The sequence below is a fragment of the Talpa europaea genome (assembly GCF_964194135.1).
Source record: "Talpa europaea genome assembly, chromosome: 14".
NCBI classification, from domain to species: domain Eukaryota; kingdom Metazoa; phylum Chordata; class Mammalia; order Eulipotyphla; family Talpidae; genus Talpa; species Talpa europaea.
In genome coordinates this window covers 80009560-80024425 of record NC_140082.1, presented here as the reverse complement: position 1 = coordinate 80024425, position 14866 = coordinate 80009560, and the positions used below count along the sequence as shown (strand labels likewise).

At 42.6% G+C, this 14866-nt stretch overlaps 2 protein-coding genes across 2 annotated transcripts in view; both read left to right on the top strand.

Moving 5' to 3' along the window:
• ENTREP2 (endosomal transmembrane epsin interactor 2) overlaps positions 1-14866 on the top strand; it is a gene marked incomplete at both ends in the record, with an annotated part of 270257 nt that overhangs the window by 178697 nt on the left and 76694 nt on the right. The gene's annotated exons all lie outside the window — the stretch shown is intronic.
• On the top strand, positions 7968-8855 carry NSMCE3 (NSE3 homolog, SMC5-SMC6 complex component; the record flags this gene model as incomplete). Its single annotated transcript, XM_084253720.1, has 1 exon — positions 7968-8855. The coding sequence occupies one exon, from the start codon at positions 7968-7970 to the stop codon at positions 8853-8855; it is 888 nt and encodes a 295-aa protein (XP_084109846.1).

Here is a 14866-nt window from a genome sequence, read left to right as displayed (position 1 = left end):
GGAAAATTTGGAATTTTAGAGTAATTCTCAGGACTTCAATTTTTGTGTTTTTCTTGTATCATTTTTTTGGAGGGGAGAGGTTATTATGCTTTTGTAGGAATTTTCCCATCTCATGTGGTCTCAAATGTATTGGCAAACATAATATTCTCGTTATCTTTTTAATATCTGCAGGTACATGGTCCTTTGTTGTTGGCATTTCTGCAGGAGTGCAGTGGAGCTGGTTCTGGGTGTGCTGAAAGGAGCTGGAGGTTGGCAGCAGGGTTATCACTAGGGCCATACTGACAGGAACAAGCAAGGCCTTCCCCACCCCACTTTTTTTTAAAAAAAGGTTTATTTATTTACACATACAAGAACTGGGGTAAAGGCCAGAGGTGTGGGGGGATGAGAGGATTCAGAGACAGAGTGGTGAACAGAACAGGCAGATTGACTGAAATACACTGCTGAGGGGAGCAGCGGGCGAGACAGGAGAGGTCTGCTGCGCCATGTGGGTCATTTGCTGCAGTGGCTGCGGACAGCTTCATAGTGCTGTGTCTTAACCTCTTGCACCACCAGTGAGCCAGCACCCCACCCCACCCAACTTTTCAAATGACCTCCATTGCCCCTTATTGGAAGAACCCAGCGGGAAGCCATCTAACAAAAGAAACAACATAGTTTGCAGAGATACAACCTGGGCAGTGGATTTAGAACTGAGAGACCAAAGCTTAATAACCAGCCCACCCTCCCCAATAAATATTTGTTGCGTCCTCTTGGCCTCACACCACCTAGAGGTGATCCTTAGAATAATTTTTCTTTTTATTCCATCTCCTCCCTCTTCTCCTTATTCCTGGGGTATGCTGAGGTTGTGTGAGTCCAGGCTCTTAGCGCCATTTTCCTTCTGCCATTTCGAGAATCCTTATGAACAATTGTATCATAATTTACATTCACATTGTCCAATAAGATTTTAAAATAGTATCACAAGATTCCTTCTCACAGTTGCTCACCGTGTGCTGGTTTCGCCTCCCTTGGGTCCCTGTTTGAGACGGCTTTTTGGTGAGAGCACACAGTAGGACCACAGAGAGGACACCTGCGTGTGCAGTAGTCTGCTCCCTTGTACTGACATCATAATAGCTTTCCCTGGCAGAGAATTCTTGGATCTTAGTTCTTGCTTCTCCCTAGTCACTAAATGTGATTCTATCCTCTATATTCGTTTCCAAGATTTTAAGTGAGAATTGTGATGTCACACTGATGATTTCTGCAAGTAGCTTCTGGACGTTTGGATGATTTTTCTCCTTATTCTTGAAAATTAGAAACTTTGCAAGGATGCATCAATATCCTGTATTTTCAGAATGCTTTCAGATTAAGATTTGAATTGCTTTTGCTTTGATACTGTGTCTTTGCTTATTCTCTGTCATAGGCTTTTTTCCTCCCCCAGCTTCTATTGTCTATGTATAATAAAAAGTCCTGCTTCTACCCATCATATTCTGATATTTCACTTGTGAATTTTATTGTATTAACTTTCTGTCCTGTAGGTGTGACACATCTTTCATTTGAACATCCTGAAATAGTAATTAGGCTTTGAGTGGGGACCATTCTCTTTTATAGTAGCTTTACTGAACATTTTTAGATTAAAAAAATCAAGCATTATTCTGTTCGAGAAGTACTTTATTGTGCTCTAATAATATCTCCTTATGTGTTCTTATTATGTTTTTATTATATAGTCTATTTTTGTTTCTTCCATTAGTTCTGCTCCATAGTAACCATCTGTTCAAGAATTTGTCTCCTTCTTTCAATCCACAGTACTTTTTAGATGGCCCATTAGTTTGCTTTGCCTGGTTATTTTCTTGGAGTTGAGCTTAAGTCTCAACAGGAAGAGCAGGAGACAGATAGAGTGAGATTGCTTTTCCTCTGTGGGCCGGCAAACCACTCCATCTTGCTTTAAACATGGCAGGGAGTAGGGGGTGGGAGAGTGTATTTTCAGAATCAAGCAGAACTGGATTATCTTCTTACATTGCAACTTCTTTTTCAGTGGGGAACAGTTGGGCCCTCCCACATTTGACATCTTGGAGGGCCAGATAGGCCCTCTCTGCTGCTTAGAAGCCTCCTGGAGTGACTCAGCTTAGCTCCACTCTGGTGTGGGCTGGTTGCTCTTCACTCTGGGCTTTTCTAGAGTCTTCCACCTGACCTTTGGCCCACAGAAGCTTGCTGACCTCTGAGTTTGGCTCCTATGCATTGCTGAGCATTCATCTTCCATCACAGGCCATGAGCAACAACATCCTCTGGAACCCCCACCCCAGGCAGCATCCGTGACCACAGGAGGCAAGAGAACATGTGGCTCGTGACCTGTGGCTTTCAGAGTCCAACTGTCCTGTGGCCTCGTGGTTTTAGGACCAGGTGTAGGCAGGAAATAGGACCAGCTCTGGGGGTGCTCATGAGTCCAGGCAACCAGGTCAGACTAGCACTGCTGAAAGCCTCCAGAGCCTCAGGGCATGACTTCCTGTCTGCCCTTGCCAAGGAACCCCCGGACCAAGCTTGTAACATAGAGTGGGGCCTCAGGGGTCTGGGACAACTATAGGCAAGGTGACAGGGAACTGAAAACACAGTCCCCTGAAGGATGGCTTTGGGAAGCATGGAGTACCTAAAGTGCCGAGTCCATCAGGCTGGTAGTGGAGGGATGACCTTGCTGGAAGGACAGTGTGGGAGCAGTGGGGAGCTTGTGGTCGCCTCTGAGCTTCCTTTGCACAGTGGGAGCAAACTCCCAGGTGGGCACTTACAATGAAACACTGGCTGAGAACAGGCATCATCATCCAAGCATGGATAATATCTTTGAAATACAAGGCCCCATCTTCATGATTTTCTCAACATTTCTTCCTACCTTACAGACTAGCTATTTGGGCAAATCATAGACCTTTCCCATTCTCAGATACTAAATAACATCCAAATGTCTCTTTTCCACAGAAGAGGAGGCTGCCCGCCACTAAGTGAACATCAACAGCATTTCAGGCTGACATTCAGATGTCTCAAGATCTCAGAGACAGTGTGGGGGGCGGGGGCGGGGTGCTGACTGGGACCTCTGGCTTCACCAGGCGAGGTCAGTGAAGGGCCAGTTGCTATAACCCTTTTGTGGGGACTCCCTCATGTACAGATGTCAGTGGTGATTCCTTGGTGTTGCTTTTGGCTGCAAGTGATATAACATCTAAGTCACAAAAGCTTAACCAACAAAGGAAGTTATTATCTCAAGAGACACATGCAGAGGTGGGCTGCTCCAATGTTAGTTGCTTCAACAGCCTAGAAAAGTCAGCAAGGAGGGCCTCCTTGGTGGCGGAAGGGGTTAAGACACAACCTACGAACCTGTCCACAGCCACTGAAGCACAAGTTCGATCCCCAGCCAGGGAGCAACCCACATGGTGCAGCAGACCTCTCCTGACTTGCCCGCTGCTCCCCTCAGCAGTGTATTTCAGTTCATCTGCCAGTTGTGCTCCCCACTCTGTCTCTGGTAAATCCTCTCACCCCCTGTACCTCTGGCCTGTACCCCAGCTCTTGTATGCATGAATAAATAAATCTTTAAAAAAAGAAAAAAGAAAAAGAAAGAAAGGTCAGCAAGGAACCGGATTTTCTTCTCTAGCTCTCCACTCTACCAGTTTCAGAGTTTTGATGGGCTGGCTCAACTCTACTCGTAGTCACAAGATAATTGCCATTGAGGCAAAGTGTCCAATAGAAGAGGATTTTTTCCCCCGTAAAACCCTTTTTGAGAGCAAGTAAACATTTTTCGGAGTACTCTCTTCTCCCCGCTTACTCCTCACATCTCTAGTCATATGTTCATTCCTAAGCCAGTCATTTGTTGTTTGGGTTGCATAGCTTATTTATAAATGTAGAAAAATATCCTGAAGTTGGATTAAGCAGGACAAAGTTGAATGAATATGACTGTCAGTGCAATGGCTGGATTTCTGTGAAGTGGCCCTTAATAATCACACTCAGGCAGAGAGGATTAAATGCGAGCATAACAGATGTGCCCACCTAAAAGCCTTCTATATGGAAAAAGTCTTGATTTCTGTCTTCCTTTCCTGTGTTACTAGCAGCTAAAATTGTATTCAGATCACATGTAATTATGTTACAATATCCTTATTGGTGATATTAACCTTTTCTAGCTCACATTACTTTTAAACAAAGTCTTGTTCTTTTAGTACCTCTTTACACCCATCTTCTCTCCCCTGCCCACATAATGGAACACATTCAGTTTCAAGTGATAGAAACCAACTTCAAGCAGATAAGCAAAAGGAAGAGTTCCAGGGATTCAGGTGGCAGCATTAGGAATATTTCTCCATCATTTTGATCTCTTTTGAGTTGACTCCACCATGAGGCAGGTTATTCCTGAGTGAAGGCAGAGTTGGCTAGGCTTAACTTACCCCTCAGCATGTCAGCTCAGAGGAAGAAGCCCACATAAACGCCTGCAAGGATGTTGATGAGACTTGCAAACCAATAGCTGTGACTGGCCTGAACCATGGGCATCCAGGAAAGGATACAGACCGGGAACAACAGCAAGTAAATAAAAATAAATTTGTTGACCTATGTGATCCTAATATTATAACTTCATAGACCTTAGTAATTTTCATAAGTAAAAGGCCCTGATTTACATTCCTTGAAAAGAGAGTGAAACGAGGCGCTGGGCCAAGTGGCTGCAAAGCTTAGAAAGTGCTATCTCATCAAGACCCACCTCTCCCAATTCCACCAGCCAAGGAAAGCTCTGTTGCCAGGTGAAGTATTCTTGAAAGGGGGACACTGTCCTTAGGTCATCCCATCATGTGATTTAACCAGGATGAATCTTTGTTACTAGTGAGTGGACTCTGGGATTTTATTGCAATCAGTACGGTATCTGAACTGCTTTCCCTAATGAGTAGCCCCCAAATCAGTTGTTCACATGCTGCCAACCGGCTTCCCCTGGAAATGTCAGCAAAGCCGCTCCTCTATGGTGGCTGCATCCTTGAACCATCCCTTTCATTCTCGAATAATCCTTACTTGCTTTTAGCACTGGATTGCTGTCAGAAAATTTAAAGCCTCTCTCTGGTTCTGTAAGAAATACCATTCAATGAAGAGGAGAAAGCAGTAAATTATAAAGATGATTAGAGCTTTTTAGCAGGCATTTGCTACCAAGGAGATGAAATAAAACCTTTAATTACTTAGAGATCTGTAAAGAACAATCAGTAGTAGGCATTTCTTTGCCAAGTGTGATAGCTTAGTTTTTCCCTTAAAGAATTTTGATATTATTTTTTACTTTTTGGTTTAGTTATAAAGCTATAAATTATTAACATGAAGTTTGAAAATGTTTTTCTTTATAAACCACCTGTTTTTATCATTTCATTAGCTGAACAAAACCTACCAACTGACTTTAATGAAAATTTGAATGTTGCATGACTGCTGTGGCATGTTACTGAAGTTCATTCAGAATTTATTTTTTTATTATCTCTGGAGGAAGAAAATCAGGATTGAATTTTATTTCTAAAAGTAACGAATAGCATCTTGAATAAGTTTCTTTCCAAACTTATTTCTGATTTTTGTGTGTACATGTGTTTCACTGCAGTAAATATCTTTCTACAACTTTGAAAACTCTTCAAATACTTTCCTTCACATAAACCCCATGGGAAGAGGCAAATTATTAATTATTAGCCATGTGCTAAGTACTTGGAATATCTGTCTCACTTAGTTCTCTGACTCTGGGAGACTGAAAATGGAAAGAATGTCAGTAATTTTCCCAGTAGCACACAGGTTTCTAATCTAGTTCCATCAGATTCCCAAGCCCTTACTCCTTCAAGTATATGTCCTTTCTGCAACAGCATATAGTTAAGAGCAGGCTTTGGAGGCCTGTTGCCTTAGTTCAGATCCCTTGTCTACCACTTACTTGCTGTAAGACCTCAAAACCATAAACAGTCTTCAATGTGGGTCTGGGTGATTTCTCCCTGCAGTGCCCAGTTCTCATCATAAGTCTCTTGTTTTATGTCTGTATTTTCTCACCTGCATTTTTCTATATAGAGTATAGAGAGTTGTTTAGGACATCAAAACGGTATTTTTTTCTCATCCATTTTGAGTAATGACAATCTGGACTCTGAGTACGGATGCTGCTGACAGACATTGCTACTTCTCACAGTCACAGGGAGTAGCCTGACCTGTGGGGCTGCTCGATAATTTAAGTGAACAGCTTAATAAGAAAAAAAAAAAAAACACAGAGAGAAACCAGCCCAGTTGCTGGCAACAGCTTTCATGTTATTTTCCACTTCCCAGTTGTCTCTTGGTTGCTGAAAATTTTTTGACTCAGAGTACAGTTGATCCTTCTGGAGGAACTTTTTGCAGCATTCTTGATTGCAATCTCTTTGAACTTGAGTCCAAATTTTAGTTTTCAAGAAAATTGAGGCAGATGAATGTTTTCTTTGTAGAAAAATGAATGTCTTGATGATATATTTGTGTTTCTTAGTAGGCTTCTGTCATTACGATTGATGCTTGAGGGTGTATTGTTGGCTCTTGTGTGGAACAGAAAGTTATTACTCATAGTCTACCAGATTTTAGCATACTCACATCACAACATGGAATATCATTTTATACTTATTGCAGTTCCAGTGCCATTATCAGATTGCGTTTTCATATTGAATTACAAGCAAAAAATTTATGCTACTAACATTTAATGAAATTTTAATAAGGTTGTGTTTTGATGCTATTATTCAAATAATGTGTTTTGAATTGCTTTCCTTTGAATATGTTTGCATTAAAGAAGAACTCAATTTGATTTGGTTCTTCTAAGAGTTTATCTACTTTCTGGGTAGCCATAAAAAGACAAAGGGGGAAATTCAGTTTCTTCTTTACAAGTCAGTAAACAAAACAGGAACACATTCGCTAAGATCTCTAGAAGTCGTGGCAGCAGATTGCTGATGCTTTGAGTTAATGAAGTGACTCATTTTGGTTATTAGAGTTGCACAATTAAAATAATACAAAGTGCACACACCACAGATTATGAAGGATGATACCCCAGCTTATCTTTCTTATCTTGTTGAGCCCTGAGGCTGACATACTAAGAATTAAGAAATGTTAGAGATTCACATTATTGCAATTCTTGATCAGTGATGCCAAAAATTAAATGGCAGTCTCTTGAGAGAGCACATTTCTGTTTTTAACAGTCTTCTTAACCATTCGTGCTAAAATTGTGGTTGTGGGCCCAAGGCAGTTACATAAGCTGTGCTTTCCAAAAGATGAGCTCTTTTGAATACGCATAAACACTTCAAAACATGCTTTGTGTGGACTGGTCCTACTTTGATGGAATTGTAAGGCATAAAATATAAATTCTGACATAGTGAAAGTAGTGCTTGGGAGGTAAGTCTGCCCTCACCAAACATGTTTTTAATAGACACTTAGGAGTATTAAAGTAACAGTTGCTGAGTGGCTAGGAGGGTTTAAACTTGAGGGGCGTGTGGAAGGCACAGCGAACTTGGGAATCCCCTGGGTTTTTAATTTATGTCCGGTTTTGTGTATAAGGAAATGGTTTTGCTTCACTTCCACGCACCTGCCTTCCTCTTCACCTCATTTTCCTCCCACTCATTGGTCGCCTCTACCTAGAAATAGTCCCAATTTTAAGTCTCACTATTTCTAGCGCATCGCCTGGGGCTGTGCGGCTCCGCTCTGCGGAGCACCCTTGAGTTCCGGCTCTTACTCTCTATTTGTATGTTTTAGTGCGCAGGACGCTTTCAATGAATGAAAACCGGTGCCCGCACCTGCAGGCAGCACCGGAAGCCACGCTTCTGTCCGCGCCTGCGCGGCGGCGGAGTACGGGCCCGGACGCATGCGCAGCCTCCGCCCGCGCCGCGCGCAGGCTCTGACGCCACGCGCCCCTCGCCCCGCCCAGAGCCGGCGCCGACCCACAATCCCTGCGACGCGCCGCTCTCCCGCCGCCCGTTACGGCGAGGCCCGCGGGGGCTGTGCCGGCCCCGGCTTCCGCCGCCGCCGGCGACATGTTGCAGAAGCCGAGGAGTCGGGGCCGCCCCAGCGCCCTGGCCGAGAGGGACAGGGACTGGAGCCGCGGCGGGGACAGCCGCGTCGCGAGAGGCGGCGTCTCCGAGGAGGCGCCGAGCACCTCCCGCGGAGCCGGCGGCGCCCAGGAGGCCCGGAGCTCCGCGTCGCTCGGCGGCCGCCGCTCGGAGGCCGCCCCCGCCGTGGGGCCCCGCACCCCGAAGCAGCTGGAGCTGAAGGTGGCCGAGCTGGTGCAGTTCTTGCTCATTAAGGACCAGAAGAAGATCCCGATCAAGCGCACGGACATCCTGAAGCACGTCGTCGGGGAGTACAAGGACATCTTCGCGGACCTGCTCCGGCTGGCGGCCGAGCGCCTCGAGTACGTGTTCGGGTACCGGCTGGTGGAGCTGGAGCCCAAGAGCAACAGCTACATCCTCATCAACACCCTGGACCCCGTGGAGGAGGACGCGGAGGTGAGGGGCGACCAGGGCACGCCCACCACCGGGCTGCTGATGATCGTCCTGGGGCTCATCTTCATGAAGGGCAACACCATCAAGGAGACCGAGGTCTGGGACTTCCTGCGGCGCTTGGGGGTGTACCCCACCAAGAAGCATTTGATTTTCGGGGACCCAAAGAAACTCATTACCGAGGACTTCGTGCGGCAGCGCTACCTGGAGTACCGGCGGATACCCCACACGGACCCCGTGGACTATGAGTTCCAGTGGGGCCCGCGAACCAACCTGGAAACCAGCAAGATGAAAGTTCTTAAGTTTGTGGCCAAAGTGCATAACCAGGACCCCAAAGACTGGCCGGCGCAGTACTGTGAGGCTCTGGCGGAGGAGGAGGCCAGGGCCAGACCCGAGCCTGGGGGCCCAGCCCCCTCCTCTTGAGATGCGAGCTGGACCCCTGGGGGAGGGCCTAGGCGCGGTGCCAATGCGATGGAGGCGGGAGGGAGGCACATTTCTGTGACGCTCGCGCGTGTTCAGCTTTAGGATGTGTTTGCAGAGTTCTGTGTTTTAAATAATATAACTTATTTGGTTCCAAAGCTTCATTTATAAAAATGCCGGGAGGTTTATTTTGTTTGTTTTACAGTCTATTTTTTGGTATAAAATCTTGCTAACTTTGTAAAACGGATAGGAACACTTTGTACCATGATCTGGAACGATGTTTTAGAAAGAACACATCGGGAAAATTCTTTAGTGCCAAGAAAATAAAAGGAAAGTGGCTTTTATCTGGCCTTTTAACCACCCCAGTTTGTAAAGAAAAATAAAAGCCTTTATAAATTAAAAATAAAAATGTAATTGCCTATATTTTTTTACCATAAAACAACTACCTTATATGTCTTCTACATATGTAAGTATTATGCAACGTTCTAAGCAATGTACATATTTTTTCCTCCAAATAATTTTATATTCGTAATTAGCGCTGTAGCTGGCTCTTTACTTCCACATAGTTTTCTCCATTTTTGCTTCTATATTATAATAAATGCTGTGTGTTTGAAGCAGGTAATCTTGTGCACTTTTTTTCATTGTAAGTCATGAGAAATTAATTCCATGACTCAAAACCAGCATCTTTAAAAAAAAGGACAATTGTTACTACATGTTGTTAAGGTAAATAATATGTGCGTGTGTATAATGGATCATGATGTAAATTATATTTCTTACTGTTGTTAGTAACAAAAAAATCTTTAGTGATTAGCCATGCTTTGGTGATTTACCCTGCCTACCTGGAAATCAGACTGTCTGGATTCAGATCCAAGCTCCACCACTAATTTGCTATATGATTTTAAGCAGGTTACTTGCACAGATTACTTCTTTGCCTGTAGAATGGGTTGATGATGCCTATATTTTGTGTGGCATTTTGCTAATTAGATAAAGAAGTACATATAAAACCCTTGGCAGAGTGGTTGGTAGGGAGAATTTTAGTTGTTACTTTCTTAAAATTTTTGTAAATTTTAAGAAATTTCATTCTTCTTGAACAGGAACTATTATTACCTTTTTGGGGTTTTTTTTTTTTTTTTAAAGAAAATATCTTGTTCATAATCATTCCTAGGCCTAGAGTTGCTGGTTCAAAAATTATAACAATATTCTTCTGATCTGACTATTAGGGTTTTATGGAAAAACCTAACTCATGGCATATGGGAAAACAGCCCAAAGGGAGTAGTGAGAACTGAAAAGTGACACATAAGACCGTCCCCTGGCTTTGAGAGAGCATCAGAGTATAGTGAAAAGGTAACTGAATTATGGTTATGCCGTCGTCAGCATGCCGATAGGGAGTTTTAAGTTGAATCTCAATTTATCTGTAAAATGGGAAAAATAATAACTTTATCATGCTGTGTTATGTGGATTAAATTTGCCTGAAGAGTGCATAGTCTCACTGTCTTCCCCTATAGCCTATGGCAGAATGCAAGAACACAGATTCAACAAACATTTCCTTGGGTGAATAATTATAACTGTGGGAAAGGTGCTTCACATTTACCAACAAATGAGGTAAACACTTGCACTTAAAAAATGGACTTGACAACACTGCGCCAGCTGTCATCCAGAAGCCTGGTAGAACTGTGGTAGGTCACCAGGTTTTACTTCATTCTGTAGAACTGGAATTTGTATTTACTTCAGTAGAATGTACTTAGTCCTCAAAGGCCCTTCTTGCTCTGCATTTTATTTTATTTTATTTTTTTTTTTAAAGGTCAACAAAAGATTTATTCACAAGGGAAGGGGAAATGAGGAAATATACAACTCAGGGAGAAAAGTGGGAGATAAAGTCTTAAATGCGTCCTACCAGTTCTGGTGATCTGGAATCCCACATGGCACTCTGAGAGCCGGTGGCGAGCCACGAGCCATGAAGCCAGAGGCGAGCGAGCGAGAGAGAGTGAGAGAGAGAGAGCCCAAGGCCCATGTGTCTGGTTTTTATACCAAACCTGGCTGCTTAACCTCAGCCTCAGGTCCCAGCCACCTTCCCTTTGGTGGTGACGGGATTTGTCTTTCCCAATGTCTTTTGGCTTTGGTCTGGAGTGGGGGTGGGGTCCACAAAGCCTGTATGGGATTAGCTCAGGACATCCTTTCCCCCTAACACAGCCAGTACTGGAGTTTTACGCCTTATTTTTTTTTTTAACATTTTTCTTAATAACTTTTATTTTTTTATTTTTTTTTATAAATTTTATTGTTATATTCCCCATACAATTGCAGCCCCCCCATTCTGACCCCAATCCCTCCCCTCCCGCCCCCGCCCCCCTAAAAGTGTCTCTGGTTCATAGTTTTTTGTTGATTTTGATTTTCACTTTCTTATATTCATTTTCCTGGTCCCTTATTTAAGTTTTCTAGATTCCTGCTATGAGTGAGACCATCCGGTATTTTTCTTTTTCTTTTTGGCTTATTTCGCTGTTGCTCTGCATTTTATTTCAGCATATAAGTTATCTTCTGGCTTAGCTTACTCGTCCCCTTTCTGCTTTCTCCCCTGGTGTGTTTTAACTATTGGCATTTTCATCTGTATGATAAAACTCATTCAGTGCCCACTGTCAGTTCTGAAACTGATGGTCATAATGGTGTCTTGCTTATCTCATAAGAACGGCAGGCCGGGTTTATAATAATGGGACAAGAATACCCTCTATCCATTTTAAACAAGGAAAAATAACCCCAGTCTTTCATAGGTTGACAAGTTGTGTTTCAACACAGACCTAGTCACTGTGCTGGAGATGACATCCCATTGTTGGACTGGAAATAGCCATGGAAGACGGAGCTAAGATGCCTTGCTCATGGTTTGATGGGCAGCATTCAGAAGCAAGGGGTGCTCTGTTGCAATTCTGGATCCAAATTCTAGTGACGCCATCATTTAGCATAAAGCAACTCATTGGACTTCCAATGTGCAATATCTGTTTTTGTTCATCAGTCCCATAAGTACTGCCCAAAGCCCATCCTCAGGGAGACTGATTGGAGAGCCCTGCCTCCAATCTTCTATCCTGGGGCTTCACATTAAATGGCTCCTTTTCTCAAAAGCTGGTGGCATGAGTTTGGGCCCCTGCACCACTGGAAGAGGGACCGTGTTTGGCAGTAGTTATTAACTGAGGCAAATACCTTCTCCCACGCTTTCCTCTCAGAGGTGTTAATAATTTATCATCAAATTACCATTTTGTTTCTGGATTTAAAATATAAACAAATGGGGACTACACCTGAGAAGAGAAAGCACACATATATTGTACAAAAGGGAAGAATGATGTAAAAGATATTTAAAAAAAATTATGGTCCCACATTAAATATATATATGCATTGAATATAATGTATAATATATGATATATAATTATATGTTATAATATATGATACATTATTATTATGTAATTATACATATTATGTAAATAAAAACAGAGCAGATCAAGCCCTTATATCTCCTCACCCTTTCAGAGGTGACAAAAATTTGTGGCTATGACATTGTATAAAAAAGATTGAATACTTATATGTCTATATGAACAATATATAGGTTTATTTTTTAAAATCATTGTGTAAGCTTTTGCAACTTATATAAGTGAGATTATACTGTTCTTGCAACTTGCTGTTTGCACTCACCATTGTTTTTGTAGATCAGATTCATTCATTTTAATTGTTCATTCATGGGGCGGGGAAGATAGCAGTTTGTTTATCCACTCCCTGATGTTTAGATCGGTTCTTTCCAATGTTTTGCTCATTGCAGGCAGTGTACAGTGCTTCCTTCGGCACACAAGAGAGATTCTCCAGCCAGAAACAAAAAGAGCAATCACGGGGCATTGCCAAATCGTTCACGAGCTTGTGTTAAGTTACACTCCCACCAACATTTTGGAGTTTCTTTGCCAGTCTGCCCTTGCGCCCCTTGTGAAAATTTGGCCTTTCAGTATCTTCAGCCATCCTGTGGGGGGTGTGGTGATAGTTTATTCTAGTTGCTCCTCATTCTTAGTACTAACTTTAAGCATCTTCATCTTATCTTTTGCTTTTTTATGCCACCAGGTTTTATATCTCCTAGATCTTTTCTATTTTAATTGATTTGTTAGATTTCTTTATTCTGTTTATTAATCCATTGTTATAGCAAGTGTAGGTGGCAGATACCTTCCCTTACATTTTCTTTATATATATTTTTTGCCATATAGGTTATCTCATTTTAATGTGTCAAAATCATCACTGTTTTATTTATTTTTTAAAGGATTATTTATTTATGCATACAAGAACTGGGGTATAAGCCAGAGGTGCGAGGGGTGAGAGGATTCACCAGAGACAGAGTGGGGAGCAGAACAGGCAGACTGACTGAAATACACTGCTGAGGGGAGCAGCAGGCGAGACAGGAGAGGTCTGCTGCGCCATGTGGGTAGCTCCCTGGCTGGGGATCGAACTCATGCTGCAGAGGTTGCGGACAGCTGCACAGTGCTGTGCTTAATCCCTTGCACAATCCAGGGAGGCCCTATTTTATTTTTTAAGGGCTATTTGTGTGTGTGTGTAGTGCTTTGAAAGTTTTCCCCCTAATTCTGATATTATAGTTATTTTCTTCTATTTTCTTCTTTTTTTAAAAAAAAAGATTTATTTATTTATTATTTATACAAGCACTGGGTACAGTCAGAAGCATGGGCGAGAGAATTCACCAGCGACAGAGTGGAGAGCAGAACAGGCAGATTGACAAAGTACACTGCTGAGGGGAGCAGCGGGCGGCAGGAGAGGTCTGCGCGCCATGTGGGACCCTCGCCTGGTAGTCGGGGATTGAACCGGCGTTGCAGAGGCTGCGGCAGCTTGGCAACCCAGTGCTCAACCGCTGCGCCACCGGGGAGGCCCTCTAGTATTTTCTTCTAATTATTCAATGCTTTAGTTCTCATTTTTAATCATTTTGTGCATGATGTGAGGTGTTGGTGTAATTTTCAGATCTGTCGCCAGATTAAGGCCTGCCACCCAATGGCACAGAAGCCAAGAACCCTGTCACCCACTTTTCAGATAAAAAGCCAGTTTAGTGCAAGATCATCTGACGGGAGACTGCAGCAAGGCTCTCAAATCAGACTCTGAAGATGGAACTTTGTGGGCACTGTTTATATAGGGTTGAGGATCAAAGGATTAAGAAAATGACAATTGATAGGGTGTGATTGTTTTTCTGCTGAGTCAGGGTATAAATTGAATTGGGGTCCAACACTTCATTTCTGAGTGTTTTCCATTTAGCCATGAGCTGAGCATCTTAGTGCAGTTGGAATCCACTTATGTTTCTTCCCTTTTCTTCTCCTCCTCCTTTTTTGTTTCACTTTCTGCATTTTAATTTCCCACTCTTACTAAATTCATCAATAAAGAGTAAAACCCCTGAAATTCTAGACTTTTTCTAGAACCCCAGTGAAAGCTGAGCGTGTTGTCTCTCCCCATGGCTTCACTGCAGCCCCTTTGAATAACGGTGTGGCGGTTCCTCAAAATGTGACAAATAGAATTTCACATGACCCAGCAGTCCCACTTCTGGGCATATATGCGAAGGAAGTGAAAAGCGATTACAAAAAAGATACCTGAATTGCAACATCACCATGCTGTACACCATAAACTTAAATATTATGTGTCAAATATATTTCAACTACATACATACATACATAATCAAAATAAAAAGAAACAGAGTTTGTAATAAGTAAACTTTTCACTTGATTTTCTTTAGTAATTTTAACTTGCTGTTTTTTGAGGATATGTAAAACTTTTAAGACCAGACTATAAAGTATCTTCAAGTTTAACTTCTAAAATAGTTTACGGTAGCTTTCAAACAAAATCATGCTAGCTTGCTATGGCTTTTCAGAACTTTTGATTTAAGGTAATATGAATTTGAAATCTTGAGGAATAATACCTTCCTTTAAAACATATAAATGTTATTCATGTAATTATTTGATCAACTGAAAGCATTTTCAGAGCCAAATCATTTTTTCTTTCAA